Raw genomic sequence first — 14,483 nt, 5'->3', positions numbered from 1 at the left:
TAGGACAGACAGGACAAAAACAGGGGAAAGAATTGGTCATATGGTCCCAACAGGAGTGATTTACACAGAGTTATTCTTCAAACAAACAATTTGATAATGAATGAACTAAATAGGTGGAAGGTTCAGGCTACTCCTATAAAAGATAGCCTTGAGAAAATTAAACTTCTTGTCCAGCAACAACAACTTCTGATAATTCTACTGCGTGATTATGAAAAAATGTAATGATCTTACACAAATAACATACTTACATCATAAATCCTGGCCAACAGTCCTTTCCTTGTGTACACAAGTGACAACAGTATTACACAAACACAGACAAACAAAAAAAAATGAAGAGTACTCACCAGCTAAAAATATCCACCATTGGGCTTACAAAAAGAAACAAAGTGCAAATTAAAAACTTAAAGTACATCACTCTACAAACAATACCAGTTATGAGTAGCTGTCAAGTGGGTTACTGACACTGTTATTCCAAGGAGCTACTACTGGAAACTTACTTGGAAAGACCTGCACGAAGCTCTTTGACGACATGTTTCGAGTCTGCTCTAAGAAAGACAACAATTGGATAGAACTGAGCATAATTCAGCCTGTCAACTGCATTAGGTGTGATGTCCAACAGTGCATGCTTTCCTCTGTCCATTATTTCCCTTATGGCACTCAAGCGAATTATTCCTGATGACTTCTGACTCTTTGGGATTTCTTCCAGATTACTGTCCAGCTCTGTGCAAAAGATAATTAATCCAGTGGATAAGAGTGTTTCAAAATAACTACAAGTCATATGCAAGACAATTGACATTTAATAACAGTTAACTATTTTTGTATTTCCGCATTATGCATGCTGGGTCCTTGAACGGAATTCTCCAGGTACAACCTAATGGAATCATTGCCCACTTTTTTAAATGACACAAACTAAAATAAATTAATACATATCTACTTGCAGCTCAACTGTACAATCTTCATTAAACACTATCAGGAACAATGGCACACAAAGATTGTGAGTAGGAACCATCTCTCCTTTGTAGAAAAGGAAGTGAGGAAGAATAGGGCTTATTGTTCCATGGACAATAGATCATTGGAGATGCAGCAGAATCTCAGATTAGGGATGGACATGAAAGAAAAGTGGTCAGACCTTTCTCAAAGGAACCACCCTGCAATTTGCCTGGAGCAATTTGAGAGAATCACAGGAAGTGTTAATCTGCAAATACAGACAGTGTTCTGCAGCACTGCCCTCTTTAATGAAAATCCAGTGTCTGTCTTACCACTGTGCCACCTCACCGAATGTCTGCCTTCTAGATCGCAAGTCATAAGAGTTCATATCTGAGCAGGATTCAATATTGAAGACAATTCTACTCCAGTCAATGAGATTCCAGGCCGGAGACACTTCTGGAGATGGCTCAGCAACAGTGGGATGCCAACCAGAAGTGGTAGTCTGGGGTGACACTTCCGTTCATAGCAGGACACCCTGGGTTATCATTCAGAAAATATTACGCTGTTAACTAATTTAGTTCAGAAAACTATACACACACCTATGTTAAGAAAGGTGATACACAGCTTTTTACACCAGCTTCTATGGGTAAAATGTTTTTAGCACATGAGGTGCCAAATTAAAACCATCACACGAATGTCAAAGGAATGTCAAAAATATTCGTCACTGGAGTCTATGGGGTGCCATCAGAATGTGTTTTATGGAGTTCATTATGCATGACAGTAGAGGGCCCCAGAAGCTGGACAGCTGAGGAACTGATTAGTAAGGACCAACTGCTGCCAATTTCCCGTAGTCTCGGCAGATTGCACTCTCTGTGTCGAATGTGGCAATTAAGTGACTCTAGTAAGCCTTTAAATACAGATTGCCAATAATGAAAGCAGTCTTCACAGATCTTAGTGCCACCAAATTTTCTCCTACATTTGTGAGAATATGATCTGCAGTGGACAACTTCTTGAGTTGTCTAGATTTTACATAGTGGGCATGGTAACAGTATGAATGGTCAGGCTAGAAAATGTACTCCATGTTTGCATGCTTGACTGTAAATACCAGGTTCACTGAGATCCTTATCATCTTAGGCTGGTCAGAACAGAGCTACAATTTTTGGTGGTCAGTGAAAGGCAGTTTCAGTGTCTCAATTCCTTAACACACATCATTTTTTCCTTGTAGACCTCTCATCTCAATTTTTCTCATGCATATCTGTCTAGAGGTGTTGAGTTTAGTGACTGTGCAGGCCATTTTATTTTTTCTGAATGACTGATTAAGTGATCTCCAAGTGTTCAGTTAAGAAGTCACGTAATTATATGTGCGGAATGTGTGGGGCATCTGTCGTGTCGATAACATGTGAATTGCTTTATCCTCAGTGGGGTGATTTACAGTATCTATGGCACTATATTTGTTGCTCTCTGTAGGTACCTGTGGCGTACATTAGCATTCCTGTAGATTATTTATCCGTATTGCAGTTCGGTACAGTTTGACTAAATGAAGCTACAGTTACACAGGAACCAATGATGTGATTCTTAAAAGGCGTGCACCGTACGTCGAAAGACTGACGTCACTGTTTGTCCACTTCCCTCGACCAGTGTACATTTCCAGGTGACCAATAGTATGTATTGCAAAGAATGATTTGCTCAATTTTTTAAATGATTGTTAATCTGTAAACAAAATAATTTATCACTGCTCCACTTCGCAGTTTTGTAGACACTATTTGAAGAAGTGTAACCAATTTTGAAAGTTGGTGCCATGAAGCAAACTGTAGAAAGAATAAAATGTGTTGTAATCTAGTATTCACACAACATTCCTTCAGACAAACACATGCACACATTTGAGCTGCCTCTTACTGTTATGTGGCCTGTGTGCTACTAAAATGTGTGTTGCTAAAATGTTTCTCTAATCAGTTATACATTTTCATTGGTGTACTTTATACTTCACAGAGCAGGTGAGCTTTGCATAATCAGAATATCTTTCAGTATATAACTAATCTGCTGCTATAACAGTTTGACGAAATCCACCATAAGGAAAATCTGCGACCACTCTTTTGATTTTCATATGTACTGTGAAACTCTGAATAGCTTCACAAACAAGTCATGTGACAGGAGAGCACAGACTAATGAGATTCAAATGCACAGACACGAATTGTAACTGACTTATGTGTTTGCTTATATTCGTTACTGTAGGGCTGTCAGTTGTGTGACTTTATGCCACTGAAGCTCTCTTTGAAGTGTGCTTCCCATGCCACAGAAAACAAAACAAAAAAGTTTGTGGTTCCATTATGTTGGAATGAAGTCAGTGTCACAACTCAGCAGCTGTAAAAGCTAAAAATTATTTGTATATCTAAAAACAAAGATGATGAGACTTACGAAACAAAAGTGCTGGCAGGTCGATAGACACACAAACAAACACAAACATACACACAAAATTCAAGCTTTCGCAACAAATGGTTGCTTCATCAGGAAAGAGGGAAGGAGAGGGAAAGACGAAAGGATGTGGGTTTTAAGGGAGAGGGTAAGGAGTCATTCCAATCCCGGGAGCGGAAAGACTTACCTTAGGGGGAAAAAAGGACAGGTATACACTCGCACCCACACGCATATCCATCCGCACATACACAGACACAAGCAGACATTTTCATTATTTGGGTACATCAGCAAATCCACTTCATTGATCACCGGTACAGCTTAACGACATCTCGGTTTGTTACTCAGTTTTGGGTGGCCTCTCTTAGGTGCCCTGCCCTGGGCGTTTTGAAACAAGGAATGAACCGCAGATACTATCGGGTGATAAAATACATTATTTGTGATTTTAGCAGGTGAATAATTTACAGTAGTAACTGTAGCTTCATTTAGTCAAACTGTACCAATCTGGAATACGGATAATTAATCCACAGGAATGCTAATGTGCACTACCAAACACAGTACTCTTGATTCTATGGAACTGGTGATCTTTCATTGAGAGTGAATAGAAAATAAAATCGAGAAGTATGGGAAGTGTGAAAAGGAAGAAGCTGATTTTTTATTTAGAAATGAGGTGGCATGCATGATAATGTTTTGGTAAATTTGATTCAGATTTTAATAGACCAAGAAACATTTTACTGGGTGTTTATAACTAAGGCACAGCTACTCATAGAGGGCTCTAATTATTGCATGGTATTAAGACTGGATGGATATACTAATGAGTTAGTGCGGAACTGATTTACGCTCGGGAGTGGCGATATATTTCCAATTTACGCCATCAGATGCAAACCTGGTGCTGTGAATGTTAGAAAGACACAGAAATGTTTTGACATGTAATGTTGATTTAATTATTAACCTTCAGTGTAAGCACTGGAGACAGCTACAAGATGCTGCATCTGTAAATTAAAGTGACCAACAGTTGCTTGTAGCAGTTCTGGTTGCCTTTGAGCAATGTGTTCCTGTATACTAGGCCTCCCGATCAGGTAGACACCAAACGTGTCCCTGGTAAACACGTTCTTTTAGTTATCCCCAGAGTCAAAAGTTGCACAGATTCAGATCAGATGATAATGCAGGCCGTGAGTGTGGAAAATCTATGGAGAGAAAAGGTTTGTGGAAGGTTGCATTCAGCAGATTTTCACTGCACAAGTGACATGACCTGTTGCCCCATCTTGCACAAAAACAGGAGTTTGTGCTGTTCCGAAGCAGGAATCTCACACCGTACGAGGAGGTCTCGATTATGTGCATGTCACAGTACACCTGACAGGTCCTTTCAGTGTATTCTCTTCAAAGAAAAGACCAAGGACAAAGATGCTCACGAATACATACCGCACTGTCACAGACTAATACATACCACACCGTCGCAGACGTCGAGTTCAGCGGTTCTTCGTGCACAATGTGCCTTGTCACTCAATAGAATATTGCCTAATCACGTCATCAATTTCAGTCTGTGCCAAAAACCAAAGAGCAAACTGAGAATGTTGAAGCAAATCATGAAGTCTCCTATTGTGCACTGTCTGCTTCTTGTATAGGTACTGCTGTAAAACAGACCACAAAACTTTCCATACTGTTGACAGTGGGATGGATAGTTCTCGAGTATCAGCACTGTCCAGGGCACTCACAACAGAGACCTTGTCAATAACCACCACTGGGATACGATGCATTTCTCTTACAGGTGCCATACCATGCTCACCCACATTTTTGAATTTCATTATCACCTTCTTTAAACCATTGAACAATTTAATGGCATCATGTCTCCCCTCAGACCTTTCAGATGATGACACTACCCTAATGCAACACTGTAATTGCTGCCCTTCACCTAAACCAGTTTTGCTAACAGCACACGATATCTCTTCTCGATAGCTGTAGTGTTCGATCTCATTAGGGCTTGTCAGAGGACAGCGTGGATGGTGGATGTCGTACCGTCATTCAAATGCTGTACAGCACCAGATTTGCACCTGGTGGTCAATATGGGAATTAATTTTTTTCTGCATAAATGGGTTCCACATTAACGCATTTGCGTATCTACCAAGTTTTTCTGCCGTACGATAATGACAGCCCGTATTGGACCTCTGTGAGGAGCTATGCTTTAATTACAACCACCTAGTACATTAATATTAAGGAGGAGGGTACTGTTCAGAATGACAATGAAAGTAAGGAGGAATTATAATGAAACAAGGAAGAAATTTATTAAGCAAAAGCATATCTAATTACTCATGCCTGAAATTCACAGTAGATATTTTACTTTTCTCTGTTAGCATACTTCTTTGTTGTATACCATCTCTTTTCAGTTTTTATCGTTTATTTATTTTCTTATTAAAATGAAATGTTGCAATATTCATCTCATCTTTCTACAGTCATGTCAATTTCTTGCATTGCTGTTACATTCATAAACTTCAACTGAAACTCTCAGTCAGTAATTAATTTGTTCTCTCTTTGAATTATGTTCATGGTTTACCTCTTATACTAATTTTCGGTAACAATTGTAAAACTTAATGGCTTTTTCTGTTTTAAGACAAGAACTTGTTCCCATAAATTAGAGCCAGTTGCCTACTTTTTTGATTTAATGTGCCTATTTTGTGTTCCATCTACTTCTTTTGTAAATTATTCATTGTTTATTTCTTATAATCTCTATTTGAAGGCTCGGATTTGTACTTTTTTGGTAGTCGTCACTTCCTCGAGCCTCTGAGGTGAAATGTACTCAAACAGCAAAGCCGTAACCACTTTTAATCAGTAACTAGTCAATATCGTGTTGTTTAAATAGCTGTTCCTTCAATAATGCACTTGAACAACTATTTTTCAGTGCAAAAGGATACTTGAATGTACTAATGAGCAATGTCTAATTCACAGCAAACACACAAACTCACAGTAATTGCAGACACTTATTACAGATACAGCTATTCCAATAACCTGACAGAGACTAGTGATTAGTCGAGAATGGAGTTCTGTTTAGTCACAGTATTTTACTACAGTGACTGAACTTCATCAGTTCTTGCAAATGTGGTGTTTGTGGTGTCACCGCCAGACACCACACTTGGTAGGTGGTAGCCTTTAAATCGGCCGCAGTCCATTAGTATATGTCGGACCCGCGTGTCACCACTATCAGTGATTGCAGACCGAGTGCCGCCACACAGCAGGTCTAGAGAGACTTCCTAGCACTCGCCCCAGTTGTACAACCGACTTTGATAACGATGGTTCACTGACAATCACGCTCTCATTTACCTACCCACTGATACACATTGTTCAATAAAATATCCAGGTTTCCATAATTTATATGTTTTATATTCACAATTTACATGTTTTCTTCTTAAAATATATTAGGGTACCTTTCATTAACTTTGAGCAAAATTTAATTCCACACACAATTCATTTTTTTGAGTGAAATTTGATTACAACCTGCACACCTTTCATACCCCCTCAATTGGGACATATATTTGATGGAAACATTCTGTTATAAATCAAAGATGTTCAGTTTGCACACACCAAACACTTTGATAATTCGTTCAATAAAATGAAATAGCTACCAGCTGACAAAGAAAATTTTAACTATAATCTGAAATCTTTACTTTTAGACGTCTCTTACAAGGGAACAGTCCAATCCAAAATATCAAAACATGCCCTGAAATTTTTTATACTGGAAGAATACACCAAAAGAAACACAATGTCAAAATTTTAGCTGCTAAGACACACTGCAAGTAATCAAAAATATGTTGAACATTGTCAAATTCATAGTCCACCAGGTGACTGGAGAAATGGACCAGACAGCGCATGTGCAACGTGGCAGTCACATAACCTTGATTAATGGCACATTGGTAAACAGTATAAATGTTTTGAACCTTACAAAGATAAAATAAAAAGAATGTGGTATGTAATTTAAGTCATCTACTTTTCCTGAAGACCTACATATGGGTTATTTATTAGTTAATTTCTTGTGGAGTTTCAATCAAATGGTGCCGACATTTCATTAGAAATTGTGAACACATTAGAAGAAAGAGGAAGACACTCTGAAAGTTCCACGAATTGTGGTTCAAATGGTGATTGTTGTGCTGATCAACGCCCAGAGCAAAAATATAGTATCTTCCTAGCCCAAAGAAAACTTGGAGAGTAATACCTTTCAATGACAAAGAAAAGCTGTATAAGTTTTGGTTCAATAAGAGAGGGAGAAAATGCTTAAAGTTAAGCTGCCTTCAAACCCCATATCATGTTGTAAGACCAGAACATGAACTGTATAAATGGAAGAGAGATTTATTTGCAGAAATATGCGCCAAAATGAAACTTGCAAAAGTGTGAAAGAAAAACTATTTGAAAGATTTAGAACTGCTCACGAGAGGCAGTGTACCATTACTGAGGGAAATCTACGAGTCTAGGCACCCAGAAGTGAAGTATGATGATCATTAATCATTTCCAGGCTTCTCTGACCTGGTTAAATAGATTTGCAAAATTATATAGAAAAGGAAATTACAAAATTCAAAGTTTACTTCAAGTAAATGTGTAGAGGACTACGGACAAACTCTTACCTTCTGGTTGTCCCCTAAAATGTTGTGCATAAAGCAAAACAGAGTTCCCTGTGCAGTCAATAAACATTACGACATGCGGCAACTCTAGTGTCTCGGCCAGCTGCACTAGGTTTCTCAGTTGAGGAGCAATGGTGCAAACAGCCCTATCACGGTGGTCCCACAGATTCTCGGCAGGGTTAAACTCTGGACAGTTTTGTAGCCAGGGCAGTGCTGTAAATTGATCCTGATGTCTTTGAACCTCAGATGTACACTGCAAGCTGTGTCACACACTGCATTTTCCTGCTAGTAGATGCCATCATGCCGAGGGACAGGGTTCCTAAGGATGGATGCATACTTGTGTGATCCACTGTGCCTTCCAGAATGACAAAATCACCCAGGGAATGCCACAAAAACACCTCCCAGACCATAACGCTACTTCCTCCAGCCTGTACCCTCACGACAATTGTTGCAGCATGTCCGCTGTCAGACGTTTCGTGTTGCTACACCAGTGGCCATTTGCCACCTGAAGAGACCACTGTTGCTACTCAGTGCATGACCAGTTGTGGTACTGGCATGCAAATTCCAGCTTTCATCACCAATGAACGGCACTTACCGTGGGCTACCTTGTACACAGAACAGTTTCCAGAATGAGATTTTCACTCTGCAGCAGAGTGTACACTGATATGAAACTTCCTGGCAGATTAAAACTGTGTGCCAGACTGAGACTCGAACTCGGGACCTTTGCCTTTCGCGGGCAAGTGCTCTACCGTCTGAGCTACCCGAGCACGACTCGGCCCCATCCTCACTGGTTTACTTCCGCCAGTACCTCGTCTCCTACTTTCCAAATTTCACAGAAGTTCTCCTGCAAACCTTGCAGAACTGAAAAGTAGGAGACGAGGTACTGGCGGAAGTAAAGCCGTGAGGACGGGGCGTGAGTCGTGCTCGGGTAGCTCAGTAAGTAGAGCACTTGCCCGCGAAAGGCAAAGCCCCGAGTTCGAGTCTCGGCCCGGCACACAGTTTTAATCTGCCAGGAAGTTTCATATCGGCACACACTCCACTGCAGAGTGAAAATCTCACTCTAGAAACATCCCCCAGGCTGTGGCTAAGCCGTGTCTCTGCAATATCCTTTCTTCTGGGAGTGCTAGTTCTGCAAGGTTCACAGGAGAGCTTCTGTGAAGTTTGGAAAGTAGGAGACGAGGTACTGGCGGAAGCTGTGAGGACGGGGCGTGAGTCGTGCTTGGGTAGCTCAGATGGTAGAGCACTTGCCCACAAAAGGCAAAGGTCCTGAGTTCGAGTCTCGGTCTGGCACACAGTTTTAATCTGACAGGAAGTTAACACAGAACAGTCTCGGCAGAGACACTGTTGGTAGTCCTTTGGTTCAGCTGGGAGGTCACTGAACAACAATTGCCCATTTATTTGGCTGTCCATATCTCCACAGCTTTTGTTCACCGCTGTCATCTAGGGCCCATGGTGAACTACAGTTGCCTTGGTGCCATTTTGCCATGCACAGTATGCTTTAACCACAGCAGCACACGAACAGATTACAAACGTAGCCATTTTGAAAGTCTTCCACCCTTGGCCCAAAAGCCAATGATGATGACATTTCCGGCATCAGATCGATCATTCCATTTCCACAGAACAACAATGACTGCATTGCTTTTCACATCCCCCCTAATATGCTTTATATACCCTCCACTCTAGTACTGCCACCCGCTGTCTGTGAGTGGTTATTGCTCCTTGACCTTGAACATAGCTGGTGGTCACATTAATAGACTGGACCAGGCCTTCAGGAACTTCACGGCAAGTTGGGGGGGGGGGGGGGGGGGGGAAAAAGAGAGAGAGAGAGAGAGACTGCTTAGCTGTGCAAAAATGTTGTAATCGATGCAGCAGATTCTGGAGAAATGGGAGAGAATAATTTTCAGTACTATGTACGAAATGTGTTCTTATTAGTTGCAGAATATAATTCACTGCTTTTGTTGGACTCTTGGTCAGGACATAATGATACATCTGTCTTTAGGAGGACAATGAAGAGACTGTTATAATGTAACGTGGATTCCACCCGAAACTAATAGTGTGATTTAGCCCCTCAATAAAGACACTTATCAACAGTGTCAAGCATTTTTCAGAAAATCATCAAACAATATAATTTCTGATAGCTCTTGGTCATTTCAGGTTTATCAGTGTAGCACTATTATTAGACTACAGTCATTTGTGATTGTCAGTTTGCATCATCATGTTTTACGAATTTGATCAAGTATGTCTGATATGCAGCACAATATGCGGAACAATGGCTATGACCATGTCTTACTCCATTCTAGCTCTGTCTAAATAAAGCTAGTAATTACTGTGAAGTGCCCAAAAGCATTTATCTTTCTTTTATCAGGTGTGCCTTGTGTAAGCAAAATGTTTGCTTTTTGTCATCCAATACACACTTAACAGTCTCATTGATAGTAAAATATACATAACTGAAAAATTCTCTTAAGATCTGTGTGACAGTAATTTTTATAAAATATTGATTTTGTTTCCAGTCCCAGTTACTTGCATAAAAATTACATCTGCAACAGTTCAGCTGTCAATATTAAATACAAATTATTAAAAAAAAATTAATAATTTCAGTCATTTTACAAATAAGTGCTTAAAATTCATTTGTGTGCACTTTGAACTTCGCACATGTGGTGCTATGTTCTCTTGTCACAGCTGTGTCTGCTTACTCGGCAGATCTTGCAGTCTGGAGGAAGGTCTGCACAAACTTCTGTTATAACTGGTTCTTCATGCATAAAAACTAAATAACTCCCTCCCTCCCCATGCACACTAGGAGTTAAAACCTTTGTTGTTAAATATGTCTTTCACTTTTAATACAAGTAGTGACACAGACAAATATCTTCACTTTTATTAAATTTAAACCACTGTGCTACTTAGTAATGCACACACAGACTCAAACAAATCATATATATATAAGGGCGCTAAACTGACTTGTTCCATGTCTTTTCAATACAATTTGGACAAATGATGCACAGAACAAGGCACTAACTATCACACCGCAGTAGCAACCGCAGTGTCATTAGCAAAGTGCTTTCTGTAATTCACTGTAATGTGTTTCAGACGGTAAACAAGTATGTAGCCCACCATAAAGACTGTCTGTGCCTCCTACTTTGAGATGCAGTTTCACCATCAGTTTTGTGGAATATTTATTGCTCCTCAATATCAGTATCAGTAGGTACTCTGTATGAATCTGACATAGAGATCCCATTTCCCTTGTTTGTAGTGCTAGACAGGAGAGGTCGGCATTTATCCTCCGACCCTCACATTTCTCACATGAACAGAGCTTACTTCTTCCAATATTCATGGACCCTTTTCATAATAATAGACAACATGTTGAAAGAAATCACCCATCTCTGTACATTCAGAATTATAGTCAAATTGCTCAAGTAAAAATGATATCTACATGCATTCATCTAGTGCTAACACTTTGAAATAACAACATATCACTGATGTGGTTGAAAGAGGATGCACTTTCAAGATATTACGGGGAACATTTTGTGATCTATCCAAAGCAATGGATGGGTAAGTTGTTATATTATTTTGGAAAGTTAAATTCTACGGAAACAATAACATAAAAAGTATATGGTATCTCCAACATCTAATTTAATATGTAACCCATTATAAAGTTGTATATCTTACCAAACGAAAGCGCTGGCATGTTGATAGACACACAAACAAACACAAACATACACAGAAAAAATTCAAGCTTTCGCAACCAACGGTTGCTTCATCAGGAAAGAGGGAAGGAGAGGGAAAGACGAAAGAATGTGGGTTTTAAGGGAGAGGGTAAGGAGTCATTCCAATCCCGGAAGCGGAAAGACTTACCTTAGGGGGAAAAAAGGACAGGTATCCACTCGCACACACACACATATCCATCCGCACATACACAGACACAAGCAGACATTTGTGAACGCAAAGAGTTTGGGCAGAGATGTCAGTCGAGGCGGAAGTACAGAGGCAAAGATGTTGTTGAATGACAGGTAAGGTATGAGCGGCGGCAACTTGAAATTAGTGGAGGTTTATATATTTTTCCCACGTGGAATGTTTCCCTCTATTATATTCAATTATAAAGTTGGTTGATCTGGGGGAGGGGATCTAACAGAGAGGTCATCGGTACCATCGAATTAGGGGAGTATGGGGAAGGAAGTGGGCTGTGCCCTTTCAAAGAAACCATCCCAACATTTGCCTGAAGCGATTTAGGAAAATAATGGAAAACCTAAATCAGGATGGCCAGATGCAGGTTTGAGCCGTCAACCTCCCGAATGCAAGTCCAGTGTGCTAACCGTTGTGTCACCTCGCTCGGTTAAATAAAAAAAAAAAATTGTTTTCTGGGCTACTTTCAAACTTGAAAAGTTCAGAATTATAATGATGGACAGAGTGAAGTTCACAGTCTGTTATTAGAAAACTAAAAATAGATATCTAAAATTTTTAAGACAAAAATAATGAGTCATTATTGGAGACCTACATGGTGTATCTTCCAGAGGGTAGTTCAAACACCTCAGAAAAGTGGACAAAAGTATCATACAAAAAAAGTAGGCAAAATGTGAAAAAATGGAAATATAGTGAATGATAATTATCGTCAAGTACTTTCTAGTATGGATTGTGAGAAAAGCAGTGAACAGATGGTAAGAGTGCAAAAGGTACAAACACGACAAGACAATCCAATGTGTATTCTTCTTTCTCTTTTGCCTTTGTCCTGCTTCTACACGGGGCGTATTGTTATCTATTATAACTGGAATGGTTAACTTGAAGGGGAACAGACTGCCCTTCTTGTTGCTACCCCTTTACCCCTAAGGATAGAATATGTGTACTCCAGCTGTCTATGTGTATTGTTATCCACGTGAAAGTGTGCGAACATTTTCAACATGTCTGGGCAACCGCCTAAAAACCACATACAGGCTGGTTGGAACACACGCCCTCGTCATCATGCCAACAGGCAGATTTGATCTGGGATCAGGAACCTGTCCAAAAAATAATAAACACTATGTGAATGGGAAAATTAATGATTTACCAAATCACAATATCCCAATGCTCGATGTGATTATGTGGAAACACTTGACTCTGCATTATAACTGATTTACAGCCAATTAACTTGTTTGTGATCATAACAAAACCCAATAACTTCTGTTAGGTGTTTCTTAGAATATGTAAAATAAATGTATCAAACAATGGAAAATCCAGGACAGAATGTGATAATACCAGAGAAGGAAAGTTGCTACTCACCATATAACATAGATACTGAGTCATGATAGGCACAACAAAAAGATTCACACAATTATAGCTTCGGCCATTAAGTCCTTTGTCAGCAGTAGACACACATACACACACGTGCACACACACACACACTCACGCAAACGCAACTTGCATACAAGTCTGCAGTCTCAGAGAACTGAAACTACACTGCGAGCAGCAGCACCAGAGCACGATGGGAGTGGTGACTGGGTGGGGGTAAGGAGGAGGCTGGGTCGGGGAGGGAGAGGGATGGTATGGTGGGAGTGGCAGACAGTGAAGTGTTGCAGTTGAGACAGAGGGCAGGAGAGAAGGTACGGAAGGGGGGGGGGGGGCGTAAGTAGCGGAAAGGAGAGAAATAAAAAGAAGAGAAATTAAAAGAATGGATGTGGTGGTTAAATGACAGCTGTGTAGTGCTGGAATGGGAACAGGGAGGGGTCTGGATGGGTGAGGACAGTGACTAACAAAGGTTGAGGCCAGAAGTGTTACGGGAATGTAGGATGTATTGCAAGGAAAGTTCCCACCTGCACAATTCAGAAAAGCTGGGGTTGGTGGGAAGGATCCATATGGCACAGGCTGTGAAGCAGTCATTGAGATGAGGGATATCAAGTTTGGCAGCGTGTTCAGCAACAGGGTGGTCCACTTGTTTTATGGCCACAGTTTGTCAGTGGCCATTCATGTAGACAGACAGCTTGTTGGTTGTCATGCCTACATAGAATGCAGCACAGTGGTTGCATCTTAGCTTGTAAATCACGACTGGCTTCATAGGTAGCCTTACCTTTGATGGGAGAGGTGATATTAGTGACCGTACTGGAGTAGGTGCTGGTAGGAGGATGTATGGGACACGTCTTGCATCTAGGTCTATTACAGGGAAATGAGCAGTGAGGTAAGGGATTTGGAGCAGGGGTTGCGTAAGGATGGACGAGTATATTGTGTAGGTTCAGTGGATGGCAGAATACCATGGTAGGAGGGGTGGGAAGGATAGTGGGTAGGACATTTCTCATTTCAGGGCATGACGAGAGGTAATCGAAACCCTGGCGGAGAATGTAATTCAGTTGCTCCAGTCCCGGATGGAACTGAGTTACGAGGGGAATGCTCCTCTGTGGCCAGGCTGTGGGAATTTGGGAGGTGGTGGGAGACTGGAAAGATAAGGCACGGGAGATTCGTTTTTGTACAAGGATGTATAAAGTGAGTTTTCGCCTCCACTATCGTCGTCTTCCTCAGATTTCATCTCTCTTTTTTTTTTATCCCCCCCCCCCCCACCTCTCTTGTGCATTCATTTTGTCC

General features: G+C 40.6%; 1 protein-coding gene across 5 annotated transcripts in view; it reads right to left on the bottom strand.

Annotated features, from left to right (window-relative positions):
- Positions 1-14,483, bottom strand: part of LOC126202545 (tight junction protein ZO-1) — a 731,102-nt gene that overhangs the window by 178,959 nt on the left and 537,660 nt on the right. For all 5 annotated transcript variants that reach the window (XM_049936877.1, XM_049936873.1, XM_049936876.1 and 2 more), the window contains one exon: positions 498-720. In XM_049936877.1, coding sequence (XP_049792834.1) covers positions 498-720 — 223 coding nt within the window. The remainder of the gene's footprint in view (positions 1-497; positions 721-14,483) is intronic.

The sequence above is a fragment of the Schistocerca nitens genome, chromosome 1 (assembly GCF_023898315.1).
Source record: "Schistocerca nitens isolate TAMUIC-IGC-003100 chromosome 1, iqSchNite1.1, whole genome shotgun sequence".
Taxonomy (NCBI): Eukaryota; Metazoa; Arthropoda; class Insecta; order Orthoptera; family Acrididae; genus Schistocerca; species Schistocerca nitens.
The sequence above is the reverse complement of the archived record's forward strand: the minus strand, read 5'-3'. Positions and strand labels throughout refer to the sequence as shown.